The 17,362-nt window shown below is 35.9% G+C and overlaps 1 protein-coding gene across 2 annotated transcripts; it reads left to right on the top strand.

Annotated features, from left to right (window-relative positions):
* The first annotated feature begins 1,490 nt into the window (after positions 1 to 1,490).
* LOC110890741 (integrin-linked protein kinase 1) lies at positions 1,491 to 9,677 on the top strand. Of its 2 annotated transcripts, XM_022138367.2 has the most exons (12): positions 1,491 to 2,229; positions 3,834 to 3,908; positions 3,999 to 4,103; positions 4,380 to 4,465; positions 5,821 to 5,941; positions 6,053 to 6,132; positions 6,977 to 7,039; positions 7,139 to 7,257; positions 7,363 to 7,448; positions 8,439 to 8,563; positions 9,026 to 9,157; positions 9,312 to 9,677. In XM_022138367.2, exons 1-12 carry the CDS (start codon positions 1,789 to 1,791, stop codon positions 9,316 to 9,318), a joined length of 1,440 nt encoding a protein of 479 aa, XP_021994059.1. In that variant the 5' UTR covers positions 1,491 to 1,788; the 3' UTR covers positions 9,319 to 9,677. The 2 variants fall into 2 exon arrangements, with proteins under 2 accessions (XP_021994059.1, XP_035835078.1); XM_035979185.1 differs by lacking the exon at positions 6,977 to 7,039.
* Positions 9,678 to 17,362: the final 7,685 nt, after the last annotated feature.

Below are 17,362 nucleotides of genomic sequence, written 5' to 3'. Positions count from 1 at the left end.
ATGTTTACAAAAATCCCAACAATATGAACACTACAAGTGATCAAAGTTCGATTTGAATCAAACTAACTTGTGACACAAAAAGCATGGATGCATTAACATGAAACATACTGCCAAACTCTAGTTGGGTGAATATTTGGATACAATTGACTCTATAACATAATGTTGTATGTGAGTTCTAAATGAAAAAGATGACAAAGATATATTTAACCCAATAAAAAGATAAAAGACATATTAGGACGTGTGTATACACACACTATTGACTAAGTCTAATATTCTTTTTCAATTAATAAATTGTTATATAAATGGTTCAAATATGTACTAAGTCTAATATTCTTTTTCAATTAATAAATTACTAAATAAGTCCAAACTTTTCATCCTAATACATATATTCCTTTGTTAGTCTATTTTTTAACAAAGTAAATAAAATAATTTAAAATGGTACATAAATGCAACCAGATTTGACTCACAGAAAAATAAGCCTCACCTAATAATTGGATTTTTCCACATTTTCAAATAAAGAAAAATAACATCCTAATACATATATTCCTTTGTTAGTCCATTTTTTTTAACAAAGTAAATAAAATAATTTAAAATGGTACATAAATGCAACCAGATTTGACTCACAGAAAAATAAGCCTCACCTAATAATTGGATTTTTCCACATTTTCAAATAAAGAAAAAAAATAATAATACGCATATCACATCAATATTTGCAAACGGCTATACACACCACTTTGAATTGGTGTTATACGACGTTTAAAAAGGGAATATTAAGAGTTAAACATTCGTTTTTATGAAATCATCAATACTAAAGGACCCGTTTAACTGGATTCGTCAAAACTAAATGCATGTTTAAGTAGAATGTTCAAATCTACACACCCACTTAACTAGAAACTATAACCGTGAAAACTAAACACCCAGTTAACAGTTGAAAGTAGAGGTGTCGAAAGCGGGTTCAAATCCTAAACCGGTTTGGATTGGTTAACAAAAAGTCAAAGCCAGGTTGAGTTTCACACTGGTTCGAACTGGTCAACAAAAGGTCAAAGCCTGGTTGAGCTTCACACCGGTTCGGGTTTTTTGGTATACTTACCGGTTTTGAGCAGTTTTGGCCAGCTTTTATCCAGTTTGGTTCGGGTTTAACCAGTACTAAAGGAGAGGATTATAAATCGGCTGGAACCTGCATAATTGTAACGGTCTGAAACTACTAAACGTCCTTTTAAATGGACTCGTCAAAACTAAATACCCGTTTAACTGGAATAGTCAGATCTACACACCCACTTAACCAGAATCGTCAAAACAAAACACCCACTTAACAATTGAAAGTAGAGTGTTCAAACCCTAAACCGATTCGGATTGATCAACAAAAAGTCAAAGCTAAGTTGAATTTCACACCGATTCAAGTGTTGCCAGTATGTTAACCTGTCCGGTTTGTTTCGGGTTTAACCGGTTTCGAATGAGAGAATTATAAACCTACAAGTTATACCTGTTTTTATATATATTGGGTTTGATTTGGTCAACAGTCCCGGGGGTAAAACACAAACACTCTCCTCCAGTCTCCACCGGATTTCCCGGATAATAATCCCATTGACAAACAACCAAATCATAACATTTAACAAACTTTGTTTCAACCCCAACCCCATATCATTTTCCACACCTTCAAAGATATTTCTATCAAAATTCCATCAATCATTCATCCCTTTTTCCCAAACCCTAATTCCCCACTTGAATTCCACCAAATCATGTTCCAAATTCACATAATTTAATCAACCCACAGCACCAAAACCCATCATGGACAGAGCAACACAACTAAAACGAGGGATTTCCCGCCAATTATCAACAAATTCAGTGAAGCAACTAACTTCAAAGTTAAGTTTCAGGCGACAGAACTCGTTAGATCCACGATCCAACAACAACAACAACGGGCGGTTCGGGTTCGGGCGGCAGTCATCTTTGGACCCGATTCAACGGGCACCTGTTAATAAAGATGATGATGAACTTGCTGCGGTTCCTGGGAATTTAGATTCGACTATGCAGTTGCTGTTTGTGGCGTGTAAAGGTGATGTTCAAGGGGTTAAAGAGTTGTTGGATGATGGGGTAGATGTGAATAGTATTGATCTTGATGGGAGGACTGCTTTGCATGTGGCTGCTTGTGAAGGGCATGTGGATGTTGTCTTGCTTTTGTTGAGGTGTAAGGCGAATATCGATGCCCGTGATCGATGGGGGAGTACGGTATGTGCGTCGGTTTTGAAAGGATATGGTTTGGTTATGTTTTGGAACTTGATGCTTTTTAGGTTAATTTTAAATGGATTATGTTAAAGTTTGCTGAATTATGCAATTGGATTCTTTGTTAGTTTAAGTTTTAACCACCTTTTAAAATTATGTTTTGTTTCTTTGGATGAAACCTTGTTCATGTTCGTTCGTTTAGATTTTACCAGACAAATTGATGAGTTTAGGGGCTGTTTGTTTACCTCTTAATGAGGCTTTTAATGGTTCAGACCTCTTACTGGTTTAGCACTTAATGGTTCAGACTGTTTGTTTCATGAGCAGATGTCTGAATGGTTCAGACATTTGCCTCTGAATGGTTGAGTATTATACCGAGTCTGAATGGTTAAGACCTCTAATCTGAATTGGTCAGACATTTGTCTCTAAAGGGTTAAGCATTATACTGGCTGTTAATGGTTTAGACCTCTTACTGGTTCAACACTTAATGGTTTAGACCATTTAGGTTACAAATTTGTATGATTAAATTGTGAAATTTGATGCTTAGTGGCTTAAAGTTTAACAAAATCAAGTTAACTTTTAAAATACGAGGCAATATCTTTGTTAAATTATGAAATTTGATTCTTGTTACCTTAAATTTTAATCAAATTATGTCAAGTTCTTTCAAAAAATATGTTCGTTTTTTTTTTTTTTTTTCATTTAGGGCTGAAACCGAACTGAATTATGTTAAATTTTGAAATTTGTGGCAAGAAATTTGTTAAATTATGTAATTTGATCCTTATGTTAAATTTTGAAATTTGTGGCAAGAACTTTGGTTGGTTGGGTTTTGTTGGTTTTAATTTTAAAAGAATTTAGTTTCATCAAGTGATTGAATTGGATGGATTGATGAGTTTGGTTTAGTTAAGAGTTCCTGTTTGTATAACTATGTAACAAAATTTGATGCTAAAGTTTTGAAATTTAAGAAAATATTTTTTGTTAAAATATGAAATTTGATGCTTAGTAGCTTAAATTTTAACTAAAGTGAAACCAAAGGGACTGAAATGGTTACGAAAGTGAAACCAAAGGTACTGAAATGGTTACGAAAGTGAAACCACAGGGACTGAAATCGCAATTTTTAAACTAATGGACTGAAATAGTGATTTTTGACAAACCACAGGGACGAAAACAGTAATTAACTCTTTGTTAAAATATGAAATTTGATTCTTAAAGCTTAAATTTAAACAAAATCATGTCAAATGATCTCCAAAAAATATGTTATGTTTCTTTCAATTAGGGCCGGAACTAAACCGAACGAGACCTTGTTCAGGTTTGTTCATTTATATTTTATCGGACAAACGGACGGTTCACGAACATATAACCGAACGAACATCCGTGTTCGTGTTTGTTTGATAAGGAAAATAATCTGTTCGTGTCCGTTCGTTAAGTCTAAACGAACACAAAAGAACATAAACGAATAATTTGGTTCATTGTAATATTCATTAAGGCAGGATTTTTTTTGGCAAATCACAATCGACTCATTGTAATATTATTTGATCTTTAATATAGAAATGAAACTCTTTATGGATTTCCTGACTGTTTAATTATTTTGTTATTGTCAAATTTCATTACGACAGGCAGCTGCTGATGCCAAATACTATGGACACATAGAAACATACGATATACTGAAGGCTCGTGGCGCCAAAGTTCCGGTATTTTACAGTTACCGCGTTCTTAACATGTTAATACTTTCTAATTTGGATTAATACTATAATGAATATATTTTTTTAATTTTGTTTTAGAAAACGAGAAAGACACCTATGTCTGTTGCTCATCCTCGAGAAGTTCCTGAGTATGAGCTCAATCCTCATGACCTTCAGATTCGAAAAGGCGATGGCATCTCAAAGGTAAGCCTGTTTTCCTTTTAATACAAATTTGTTTCTAGTTTTGGATAATAAGAGAAATGGTAAGATGAACGGGTTGCGTAACGGGTCAAAAGGGGTGCATATTGAAACGGTTGGCACGTGTATCATTTTAAAAGCTCCAATTATTTATAAATGATTACAAAATTGTCGTCGATGTTGGTTGTAGGTTTTAAGTTATGCTGCTTTTTACGGTTTATGCTTCATATAATTCTCTCACTTTGTCTCTATGGTTATATCAACTTTTGGACACTTTGATAGGGAGCGTATCAAGTCGGTAAATGGAATGGCACAAAGGTTTCAGTGAAGATACTAGACAAAGACTGCTCTTCCGACCCTGAAAGCGTGTATGTGGCCAATTTTTTTTTTTTTTTTTTCATATATTAAGGTGTTTTTTTTAACTGGATGAAATATTGATTATATGCATGAGTGTAAAAGTTACAATTAAAAAGATTCAATCATAAGACATTCACATCTGGATTAAGTAATGCGCCAAAACGAGTAGTTTTAGAAACAGGATGGGTTGGGTTGACCCGGAACATTTTCCCCCAAAGATTGATTTTTTTATAAGCAATCAGGGTATAATATACGATTACAAACGTTGTGTTTTTGAGTAATAATCTAAATTTTCTATTAAAATGCTTTAGAAGCTTTTATGCACTAGAAGTACACTTTTAGCGCGCCTTTTGATACCTTTAAGCTATTCATTTTATTTGATCGTTAGAGATATAACATAACCCGATTGACCCGTTACTATTTGACTTACGATATGATCTAAGATATGAGAAAAGACTAATGCTACGCGAGCTTGATTTACTGAGTGGTCATTTTTATTTTCTGTCATTGTGTTCGACTTCTGAATATTGAATTCAAAAGGTGGCAATTTAGATCCACTAACGGGTCAAATGGGTTAAAAGGGTCCGCAGGTCAAAAGTCACCCAATTTCTATTTTTAGTTCATACAACCTCTTAAATTAATTAGATTATAATTGTAGTAATTTAGCCTTTGTGGTCATATTTAACACATTTTTCACTTAAAAATAAAAAAAATGACAAAAAAGTGTTGTTGGGTCAACTCGAACTGTTTTAACCTGTAACTAAAGGTCACCCGTTTTGACCTGAACCCATTAGATCCATTTTCTAACCTGCCTAGGACTACAAACGCTCAATGAACATTCGGCGGAAAGTTCGTTTGTTTAGTTAAATGAACGAACATCAACAGAGGCCGCGTTCATTCATTTATGTTCGTGAACGTTTGGTAACATGTTCGTTTATGTCCGTTTGTGTTTGATAGTTCATTAGTGTTTTTAATTATTATATTTTATTTAAATACTTCAAAATTCCAACAAATAAAATATTTATTAAGTATCTATGACATAGATACTTAATAAATATTTTAACAGAATATATATTACATAGATTCTATGTAATATATATTCTGTTAATGAACATTAGTTTGTGTTCGTTACCAAAAATTAACAAACGAACACCTTCATTTCCTTAACGAACGCATAGGAAAAGAAAATCTCGTTCGGTAAGTGTTCATGAACACATATATTTCCTTAACAAACAAACACAAACAAGGTCTTGTTCGTGTTCGTTCGGTTTGTTTGCAGCCCTAATTACCTGTCTAACCACTGTATAATGGCTTCGCATTACACTCTAACCGGCATTGAACTCTTATTTATTTATAAAAAATGCAGAAATGCTTTCAAACACGAGTTGACCTTGTTGGAGAAGGTTCGGCATCCTAACGTGGTTCAGTTTGTTGGAGCCGTCACCCAAAGAGTACCCATGATGATTGTTTCCGAGCATCACCCCGGAGTAAGTCAAAGAAAACAAAACCAACAAAAATCCAAAACGGCTTAAAAATTGAAATAAATAGTATTGATTCAAAAATAACATAAAAATCTTGAATTTATGTTGAAATTTCAGGGTGACCTTAGAACCTATCTTCAAAACAACGGACGCTTGTCGCTATCCAAAGCTCTTAAATTTGCGCTTGATATCGCCAGGCAAGTAGAACATCGATCGTGTCGGGTTGGTGTGTTAGTGGGTTGACGGGTTGAAATGTGCAACCTGAACCCGACCCATATTGTTATTCGTGTCATAGATTTCAACCTAACCAGCACACACATAAATACGAGTCAACCCGAACACTGACCCGTTTTTATAAATAACTCATACATGTTGATGAACTGTAAGCGGGTTGTTGGGTTGTAAGCTGGTTATCTATAACGTGTTTAATGGTGAGTATGAGTGTGACAAGTAAAAATATGGTGTGTCAAAACTAACAATATTATAACTAACCATGTAAATGGGAAAGGAAAAAACAAAAACAAGAATACAAAAGTTTTTTTTTTCTAAATACTTAAACGGGTTAATGGGTCAACCTGCTTTTTATACGGGTCAACCCAAACCTGACCCGTTTTGATACGGGTCAACCCGAACCCGGTCCGTTTTTTAATGGGTCGTGTTGTCGACCCAAACCTGTTTTTTTTCGTGTCGGGTTTGGGTCGTGTCAAGAATTTCTGCACCTAATTTAACCCATTTATGTGAAAAAGGGGTCAACTCGGGTTATATTTGATTAATAATTGGTCAATGGGGTAAACTTTTAAATAAATATCAACAAGCCACAACAGTTTAAAAGTTGCATAGAGTATTATACTCAATTGTTCTTTATTCAAGAACTTGGATCACTATCTATAATCATATCTAATAAGCTATTATTTAAGAAATTAAGAAGGATCCCAAAAAGGTGTCGATGCGGGGAATTCAACCGACCCAACCCATTTTAAACCGCCCTAAAATTTACCAGTTTTGACCCGTTACGCGACTCGTCGATTTTGTGTATTGCAGGGGAATGAATTATCTTCATGAATGTAAACCGGACCCGATTATTCACTGTGATTTAAAGCCAAAGTAAGGCAACTAACAGAAGTTGACTATTTTGTAACACGATTTGTATGAGTTTGTATTTTGAGATTTTTTTTAAATAACTGAAATATTGGAAGGTGCCAGAAATATTTTTCTGGATATCGGTGGCCAGTTGAAGGTTGCAGGTTTCGGGTTAATCAGATTGTCGAAAGTTTCACCAAATAAAGCAAGATTAGCGCGGCCCGATACCATCGATCCAACAAGTAAGTTCTGGAGACACATGAAAGTTTGTAAAGATATATGCAATGTGAAAGATAATTTTTTGAATATTATTTAAATCGGTAACTGAATCTTTCCTTTTGATATAGATCTATATGTTGCACCAGAGATTTATAATGATGAACTATTCGATAGACGTGTGGATGCGTACTCATTTGGCCTTATTCTTTATGAGGTAACTTTTCTAGGCTCAAATAATTAGAAAAATGTACGTGTATCTTTGATTTTGAATAATATACCGCTTTGGCGCTTTATGAGTAAAAGTGTTGATTTGGTTATCACTTTGTCAAACGGGTCCAATGTGAAAAAGCAATCTTTTTAGCTAAGATGCAAACGGGTCAAAACTGTCCCAAAGTATATTGAGAATACACATACATTTTTCTAATATCGGTGTATCTTTTTCTAGACTCAGACAAATAGATATATATATATATGTATGCATGGATTAGGATCAAATACAAATGATCCTAATTGTAAGAAGGGTACAAAGGCTCCTAAAAAAACCCACTACACACAAAAAAAAAAAAAAAAAAAAAAAAAAAAAAAAAAAAACCTTAAACATCCACCACCACCCAAAAACCTAAACCCCCACCCCCTCGGCAAAATTTTTTTTTTTTGCCGAGGGGGTGGGGGTGGGGGTTTAGGTTTTTGGGTAGTGGTGGGGTGGGTGTGGGTGTTTAGTTTTTTTGGGTGGTGGTGGGGTGGGATGGGGATGGGTGTTTAGGTTTTGGGTGGTGATGTAGTGGGTTTAATTTTAGGTTATTGGACACTTGTCACTCTATAAATCCTTCTTACACTTCTTACAATTAGGAGCCTTTGTAGAATAACTTGACCCATGTATGCATATCTTTGATTTTATATAATATACAAAATAGAAGTGGCCATTTTAACCGCTTTATGGGTAAACAAGTTGATTTGGTTATCAGTTTGTCTAACAGGTTAAATTTGCAAAAGCAATATTTTTAGCTAAGATGCAAGCGAGTCAAACGGGTCAAACTGACCCTAAGTGTGTCGAGAATGCATAAACCCCTAATCGTTTTTATCGTATATTATATTTGTATATATGTTCATTGTGTCATTTAATCAGTTCTTTTAGTTCCTTGGAAGTTAAAAATTTAACATTTATCTCAACGTTTGATCTTGAATTTGTTTACTGTGAGATTAGATGATAGAGGGTGTCCAACCATTTCATCCAAAGGTTCCGGAAGAGGCTATTAAGCTTCTGTGTGTAGCTAACAAGAGACCGCCATTCAAGATAAAATGTAAATATTATCCTCCAGACTTAAAAGAGTAAGTCATTTTGTTTTCTACACATTATGTGGAATCATGTATTCTAATCATTGCTTGCAAATTTTGTATTCGTTTCTTATCGAGTTGCTTTCATATAAAATAGAGGTGGCCAATGGGCGGGTTGGGGATCCCGTAACGGGTTTGGGTCAAAATGGGTGGTAACGGGTCCAGGTCAAATGGGTATCTTTTTGTCCAGCCCAATACTGTTTGGATCGGTCTGAACCAAAACATTATTAACAAAGAGCATATCGTTTTGAGTAATAATCTAATTTAAAAAAAAAATGATTTACGAGGTTATATTCGTTAAAAATGCTTTGGGAGACTTCCTAGCCGTTTGGCACTTTTGACCCGTTTCCTTTTAACTTGTTTTTTGGCCCGTTATGGTTTAAACGCACCTCAAATCGACCTATTTATAAAACTAATGGTAACTTTCTAGTTCCTTTTTTTAATCTTATTTTGTAGATTACTCGAGGAGTGTTGGTATCCAGATTTGGCTATAAGACCACACTTTCACGAGATCATCATACGACTAGACAAAATTGTCAAAAATTGCTCTAAACATGGACGGTGGAAAGACACATTTAAGCTCCCATGGTATGATATTTAGTTAGAAATTAAACTTTATTTACACATTATTGTTTTTTTAAGTGTTTAAAATGCATCAGTCTGTTTAAATATGGGTCTCAAACAAACAGTAATATCTTTATCGCCATTTTGTGTTAATCAAGGTTAGGAAATCTTGTTACAGGTTGTAATTATGGCTATAGAGGCTGAATGATGAACATCGGCTGGTGTAAATAATCAGGCGTCAGGAGTTTTGTGCACAGGTATTAACAGTCGCGTATGGGTATACATTCGGCTGTGAGCATAATCTTCAGCGATAATCAATTGGAATATGGTTACACCTTGTGTGAGAATTGTTGTTTTGTGATATAATACGAGTTGTTTTATAGTTTTTCGTGAACTCAAGAACATCAGCAAAAGTAGTTGTAAACTAAAAAGCAATCACTGTTGAAAATCTTTACAAAATATTGATGGCAACAGAGGGATTGGTCTTGTTTCTGCTTCTGTCTATGATGTCAAGTATAAAAGTTTTGTGAGTTACATGTGTTAATTCTTTGAATATCATCAACATTATTAAACAATAAGTGTAGATCATAGATATCGCCTCGGGTGGTTCCATCATCCTCGAATATCGCTCTTCCTCTCGCGAGAATCTAAGTATAATCCCGTATCGAAGGGTTGGTAAGTATATATTAGGACAACCCATATCTACTTGCTAATCATATCCTGTAAAATTGTTAAACATAACAAATGACCATTTTTTAACATATATGATTTGGCCGCTTTAATAGTTTGATTATCTATATTTTTAATAGAGTTAAGTTCGTTTTTGCTTCCTGTGGTTTGGTCATTTAACGGTTCTGCCTCAATAGTTTAAAAATGGCCATTTTCCTCATTGGTCATGCTAACTTTTTACCATTTTGCTCCCCACCTCAAACGGCATCCATTTTAACTGTTAAATTTTAGTCACGTGCCCCTCATATGAGGGACATTTGAGTCTTTTGCCTTACAATATTTTATTCTCTTAATATTAAAATCCTAACATCATCTTTATCAGAGTACACCATCTTCTTGAACACCAAGAATAACTAAAACTAAGATTAAATCAAATTTCTAATTTTGGGGGTTTTACTAAAAAATCGATTTCCTTTAATCAAAACCTCATCTCAGAATCCAATGCAAGAAAGTGAAAATGCATCAGCCAAGAAAGGATCAAATTTTGATGGTCATCAAAGGTTTCTTTAACTATATCTGCCACACATAAATGAATCCGTGAGAAAAAAGTACAAAAATAAATAAATAAATTTAAAATCAAACAATTAACAACCAACAACCCATTTCAAGATTTTGAATAAACTTTAATCAAAATACAATAATTTATGATAAAAACATACGAAGAGACAGATTAGAGAGACATTTTTGCCCTTCATTGAAAAGGAGGAAAAAGACAAAAAATCTGGATGTTAACTGAAAAATCTGATCAGATTTTAATTTTGGATGAAAGTGGTAACAAAATTGAAACCATAGAGACCCAGATTCAAAAGTTATGAGTTTTGGTAGTTTACTCTTTAATGACCAAAACTCAAGAACCATTTTGGCAGTTTACTCTTTAATTAAAGTAGGCTTTTAACTAAGGTTTTAATTAATTATTGGGTTTTTAATCATCAATTAATGTTGGGCTTTCGTTAAAAGCCTAAAAAATATATATGAGAATAGCCTAAAATACTTTCAAGGACAACATAATACATAAAACTTAAAAAAGTACACTTTGACGTAAACGTTCAGGGGCAGCGAGTGCTACCCCTCACTAGAAGCTATGTTCACCCCAGACAAGGTGAGTACATAGTGATATTAAAAAGTAACATAAAAACTCAATGTTTTGTGTTTGTTTTTAGATATTTGTTTAGGTTGGGTGGTATGGAGTGACGCCGCACCTCCACATAAAGCCATAAACACCCCTAACACCGCCTTGTGGGCTCCGAGGGGCTACTCGTGAGTTTTTTCTACAACGACGGCTACTCGTGAGTGTGTTGAAATATCCTTTTCCATGGTTATGTTTGCTAGTTGAATTTGATAACTACTAGTTGAATTTGATAACTACTGTGCCTTCTGTGAGAAGAATTTTTGTATCCACAACTAGATACAATGCCTAAAGGAAATATTTTATACTTGAATTCTCAAGTTGTGAACACTTATTGTCAAACGGAAGCACACATTGGTTGTCTTTTTGTAACGGCAAATGCGACTCCTATTCTAGTTACATCAATAATTTTAAATTGCTTTTTTACTCAGGTTTGAACCTAAAACCTCCCCTCTAAGTGGCATATGACTCTACCAAATGGGCTAACCTCACATTAGCAAAACGTATTTGTTGTGTTACCGCACAACTAGGATTATTGTGGTTGGGATGAAACGCACAACCACCTTGTGGTATCTCCCTATGTACACAACAATTACTCGAAAGTATAGCTTGGATCTAAATAGTTGTGATGATTTCTACGTGTGAGTAAATTGGTAAATATAAAGGGTTAATGGATTTAAACACCCCCAATTATTGCCATTTGGCCGCTGGCATTCTCAACTTTGACTTTGGCTTCCACCACTCCTAACTTAACACATTGTTTGTCATGGCACCCCCTCGTTAAATAAACACTAATTGGGTTAGGAAAATTAGCCTACGTGTCATATTAATCTTAATCTGACGTGGCATGTATGACATGTAATGTAAACCTGATTCAGATCTGTAATATGAAGTAAAGAGAAAGTGGCTCAGATCTGTAACATGAAGATCAGACAAGAGGGACGATCACCGCCATGGCTGCAACACCGGTTGCACCGTAAGAGTAAATAAAAAGCCCTTGTTGGAGCTCTCACATACCATCTGGGTTGCCCCGCCAAGATACGGGTCGATGTTGACCCCATGACTGATTACGATGCTCGGATATGAATCCGTACACAAATCATTATCATCATCGCCTTCTCATTTTAATCTTTCAACAGCGATTTCACACTGTTGGAGGTGAAACGGCGGATTTCACCGGCGACGGCACCACTGTTCCCATCCTCAACATCACACCACCCCCCTGAAATAGCTCTAGAATAGTGAACGGCGAGTGTTTAACTGTTAATCTAAACAAATTACCTCATGATGATCGGAAACAACACGCCATGCTTTCCGAGAGGACTGAGATTGAGACGATGGCACCGACATCGGAGCAACACTAGCGGCCGCGTCCATCGGAGATCGGAAAAACAGCCAGCGATGGTTCCGATTAGGTGGCGGAAACCCTAACGGTGAGATGAGATGGAGTGGGGATGATGAAACCCTAGGTAGAAGAGTGTGAATTGAGGGGGATCTGCGACAGCACCACTGTTCCCCTCCTCAACATCACCTGATCATCATCATAACCTCGTTTTCCCCCAATGGTTCTTGAACAGGGGATTATGGTGGTAGGGTGGATGACAACGTAGGGTTATGGTGGGGTGGAAGGCAGGACGGTGGTGTGGGTGGATGGTGGTGGTGTTAAGTGAGAGAGAGAGGGGGTGAATATAAACTGATTTTTATATATATAATATATAAGTTTTCATCAGCTGATCAGCATGCCACCTCATTAAAAAACGCCACATCATCTAAAATTAGCCACGTAGGACAACAAAACTAACCAAGTTAGTGTTTGGTTAATGACGAGGTGACACAGCAACCCAAGTATTAAGTTGGGAGTGGTGGGAGCCAAAGTCAAAGTTGAGAGTGTCAGCGACCAAATGGCAATAGTTGGGAGTGTTTAAATCCATTAACCCAAATATAAACTTTTTGCACGCTATTGTAATTGTAATAGTGGTTTATTAGATTGTTTGAGATATGTTCAACTTGATAGATTACCTATATTTAATAATGCACACCATTGCCTTTAGAGAATATACTTATTCAATTTTAGAGAATATACTTATTCTCTCAATAGTCATAAAATTTTTATTGTCCTATGTGCACCATACTAAAATGATAAGTTATGAACACACACGCATTAGATTAGTCATATGAATTTAATTGTCCTATGTGCACCATAGAATTTCTTTGTAGTGGATTTTTATCTTACTTGATTTCATATAATAAGTTAAAGAACCTTTTATTACACGGGTTCAATAATAAAAACATTAAATAGTTAGGCTACGTTTGGTTCGCAGAATGTTTTGGATTATAATTTCTATAGAAATTAGAATTTAAAGGAATTGGATTTGGAATTTAAACATTCCAATTAAAATTGAAATCTCAATTTCATTTTTAATGTGTTTGGCTGTTAAATGAATTAGAATCCATCACCACGACACTCACCACTACCGGTTCGGGTGGAAATGGTACAGGCGGAAACTGTTCGGGTCGAAAAGGTTCGGGTGGAAACGGTACGGGTTGTAACGGTTTGCGTTGAAACAGTCAAAACAGTTCAAGTCAAAACGGTACAGGTCGAAGATTCCAATGCATTTACTTTAATTCCTTTACACACAGGAAGGATTTTGAATTCTTTTAGTTAAAGGAATTTGAAGGAATTCATGCCAAATTCCAATTTCATTGTCAACCAAACACATAAGGGTGAAAGGGGTGGATGCGGTGAACTAAGCGGTAAACTAGTTTACCTCATGGGGACACCGCCACCATCAAAGCTTACTTCGCGAGGGGATTTGATTTCTGTATATACTCACTGCATAGGGGAAAGAGAGAGAGAGAGAGAGTTGGATAATGATGGGGCTCATGTAACACCCCGTGTTTTCGAATGTCAAAGTCAAAGTCAAAGTCCAAGTCAACTTTGACTTCTTTGACTGTTAATGTTCTTTTTACTTTTGTATTATGTGGAGTAAGTGTTGTACTGTAAGTCCCGTTTAACCGGATCTTTCAAAGATATCAAATAACACCAAGTTTGTGCGGAATCCAAACTTGATGTGATTCAAGAACAAATCGAAAAACAATGAAAATACGAACCGAAAATATGGAAACGAAGAACAAACCGAATCACCTTTAAACTTGCACACGATTCTATTACTTTGACAAGCAAAATCGTCTGGTACAAGTTCACCACCAATTGCCTCTCTCTCTCTAGAGAAATCTGTAACTATGAAAGTCCAACCCTAAAACAAGTGGAAAACTTGTTTATATACTAACCTAAGCCCACTTCCCTACATGGGCTCCCCTTGGGCCTGCTTGGCCCACATGGCCTAAAGCTTGACCCAAGTGACCTATAAAGGTCCAAAACCTAATATTAACTAACCCGGTAAAGCCCAGTTTGTAACCGTAGTCCGTTGTGTTAATTTGATGCGTCAGTCTCACACTTTAGGGCCTAACAATCTCCCCCTAGACTGATGCCATCAAATTGTCTTCATAACTTGAATTTAGCAACGTCTTCAACGAAATCTATGGTTGTCGCTATGCTGCAGATGTTGTGGAAGTTCTTGACTTCTGAACTCTCAGCACTGGGTCTCTTTCTTCAGCTCTTGTGGTTAGCTTCATATCAAGATCTCGATCAGCATTTGCTTGAAAATCTTGTCAAAAGAATGTGAGAGGAGGATTCTCAGCAGCTCTTTTCTTCTTCAGTCTTTGTCTTTCAAGCAGGTTCACGGTACTTCTTCAAATGTACTTTCATTGTCAGACGACGTCTCGTATCCGGTTCTTCTGACTCAGGTACATCTTGTTGTTGTGATGCTTTGGGCTTCTTCAGCAACTAACAGCATCTCAGTCTTCATCAACCCCTGTTCTTGATTGAAATCAATTTCTGCACATGCTCACAAATTCATAAGCAAACATTTCTTATGCAACAGGGAGAGTACCACATGAACACTAGGTACATCCAATTTCACAATTTAAATTCTTTTAACTTTTGATGATCAGTCAAATCTTCAAGAACGGTTACATTTTAATTTTTAAGAGAAACAAATAAACACACTATTTTTGGATTTTTGAATTTTTTTTAATTTTTTTTTTAATTTTTTAACTTTTAAGAACTAAAATAAATAAAAACTCAAAATATACACAACTACCATAATATACAATTACAATTGCAAATGGGATCATAATTCGTTCTCAGGCAGACTAAGGAACACTTTTCAGTACGAGCCTAATCAAACTGGTCTATGCGATTGCCAATATGTTTGTCCACTTAAACTTTAACGCTCAACTTTCAATTTTCAACTTCGTGATATGCTTAAGGTAATATTATACTATTATACCCGTGTGTCCCATTCCAAGGCATACCCCCACGATCAAGGTAAGCACAACGATTCATCGTAGCAGGTGAGTATACTGATGTCATCCTTTAAGATATCCTGACTGTACAGTCTGCATATAATCTGTTTTATCATGTTTTAATTTCTTAACAATGAACACCCAAATAAATACTAGTCAAATCCCGGAAATATAAACAGCACACTCTATCATGCAAGTATCTTCCCTACCACATATTTCACAAGTCCAATCCAGATTTCTGAAATCTTAACTGGGAGTGGATTGAGAAGAGAACAGAATAGATCTTTTGCAGAGGTGATATAATATACAGATCAAATGAGTTTTTCTCAATTTGATATAGGTTTCTTGGGGTTTCTTTTGGGCACTAGAGGGCCTCTTTCGGGTGTTTAGATCTACAGCGCGACAACGTACAGCTAGGTCAGCATGTATCTGGATGCAGCAGAAGCTGTCGTTGCCTAGCACCTCCAGGTCAGCATGTATCTGGATGCAGCAGAGGAGGTACACGACTTTTTCAGAGAAGATTTCAGAATCAGATCAAAATTGTGTGTATCGGGAAAACATACAGACATTCAAATAGAAATGAGCTAATTCCAAGTGACTTTCTTTCCTGGGGTCATGCACAATTTTAGTTCTAAGCAGAAGGACAACCAAGATATCCCCGGATGATTCAACAATATAAAGACCCGAAACCTCAGATGTTGGCTATCTATCAACGCAAGATTTAAGACCATAAAATCATACGCCGTTGGTATGTTACCCACATGATACATAGTTCGTTATGTTTATATCACTTAGTATCTTTTATCATGTTGAGCATCAAGCCTATCGACATATCACAGTAGATCCTAGTCTTTTCAGCTATGGTACCTTACATGTGTCCTATCGACATATCACAGTAGATCCTAGTCTTTTCAGCTATGGTACCTTACATGTGTTGGTCAAACCCTTTACACGAACATTTATTTCACTTCCCATATCATGCAATTTTTCTTTTTGTGCATAAATCTATATGTTCCTCTCCCCCCCTAAATTTGTGCATAAATCTTGGATTTTTGCGCAAATTTACCATTTACAAGAGAAAGGACACTTTATATACAAGGTTATAAACTAAGAAAAAAAGAAAATATTTTTGCTTAACCGTTCTGTCATCAGATTGAAGACAAATCAAAGTTCTGAATTTAAACAGTACCTTTTGCTGATCATTTCTTACTTCGTTTATCTCCTCCAAAGGAAACATATCATCTGTAAAAAAAATTTGAACTTTTTGCAACAGTGAAATGTTACCCGTTTTTATCTCTGGAACAACTGCTATCAACATTCCAGAGATTGTCAACAGCTCCTCCTTAGTTGTTCCTGAAAGGTAAGGAGATTAGTAAGACATGGGTACCCAGGCCATCGTGGTCCTGGGATTTCCTGAAGCATCAAAATAAGACACTTCTTTTAAACACAAGTCCCCTTTAATTTCAAGGATTGGAGACGTAGCTGCTTTTTGTTTTGCTCTCCAAATTTGTTTAGGCTTTTCTAGTTTCTTAGATGCCTTTGGCAAAACATTTGGCTTATCAACCTTATTATTTTTCAAAATTTTTGTAGGTTTCAAAGCTTGTTTTCTTTTTGCTTTAGCAGCATTCCAATCCCCATCAGAAGGTTTAACCGTGGGATTCACATTCTTCATTGCCTTAGGTGAAGATACCTTCATTGGCTTAGAATGGTAGTTGTCCTTTGGTGTAACCCTCTGATTTTGCATATAGTAGGGTACGTAGGGACGCCTTGTGCAGTTTCTAGCAATGTGACCCGCAATGCCACAATTGTAGCAAGTTTGTCTTTTCACCGGAAAGACGTTTTGAGCCGCTTGATTCGCTCTAGCAGGTCCTGAAGGACAAACCGGTCCTTTTTGCGTTGGATGTGACTGCACATTTCTCTTAGATGAAGACGAATTGGGGTGCTTGTATTTGTTGTTTGCAGAAGTCTTGTTGCTCTGAGCACCATTTTTCGTCTTTTCTCCCATA

This window comes from Helianthus annuus, chromosome 11 (assembly GCF_002127325.2).
Source record: "Helianthus annuus cultivar XRQ/B chromosome 11, HanXRQr2.0-SUNRISE, whole genome shotgun sequence".
Taxonomy (NCBI): domain Eukaryota; kingdom Viridiplantae; phylum Streptophyta; class Magnoliopsida; order Asterales; family Asteraceae; genus Helianthus; species Helianthus annuus.
Note: the sequence above shows the minus strand (reverse complement) of the source record. Positions and strands in the feature narration are given on the sequence as shown.

Excerpts from the sequence above, each read along its gene's own strand:
- LOC110890741 (XM_022138367.2), top strand. The coding sequence starts at position 1,789 with ATGGACAGAGCAACACAACTAAAACGAGGGATTTCCCGCCAATTATCA. Across the intron at positions 2,230-3,833 it reads GTGATCGATGGGGGAGTACG|GCAGCTGCTGATGCCAAATA; the intron begins GTATGTGCGTCG and ends TCATTACGACAG. Across the intron at positions 6,133-6,976 it reads TTTGCGCTTGATATCGCCAG|GGGAATGAATTATCTTCATG; the intron begins GCAAGTAGAACA and ends TGTGTATTGCAG.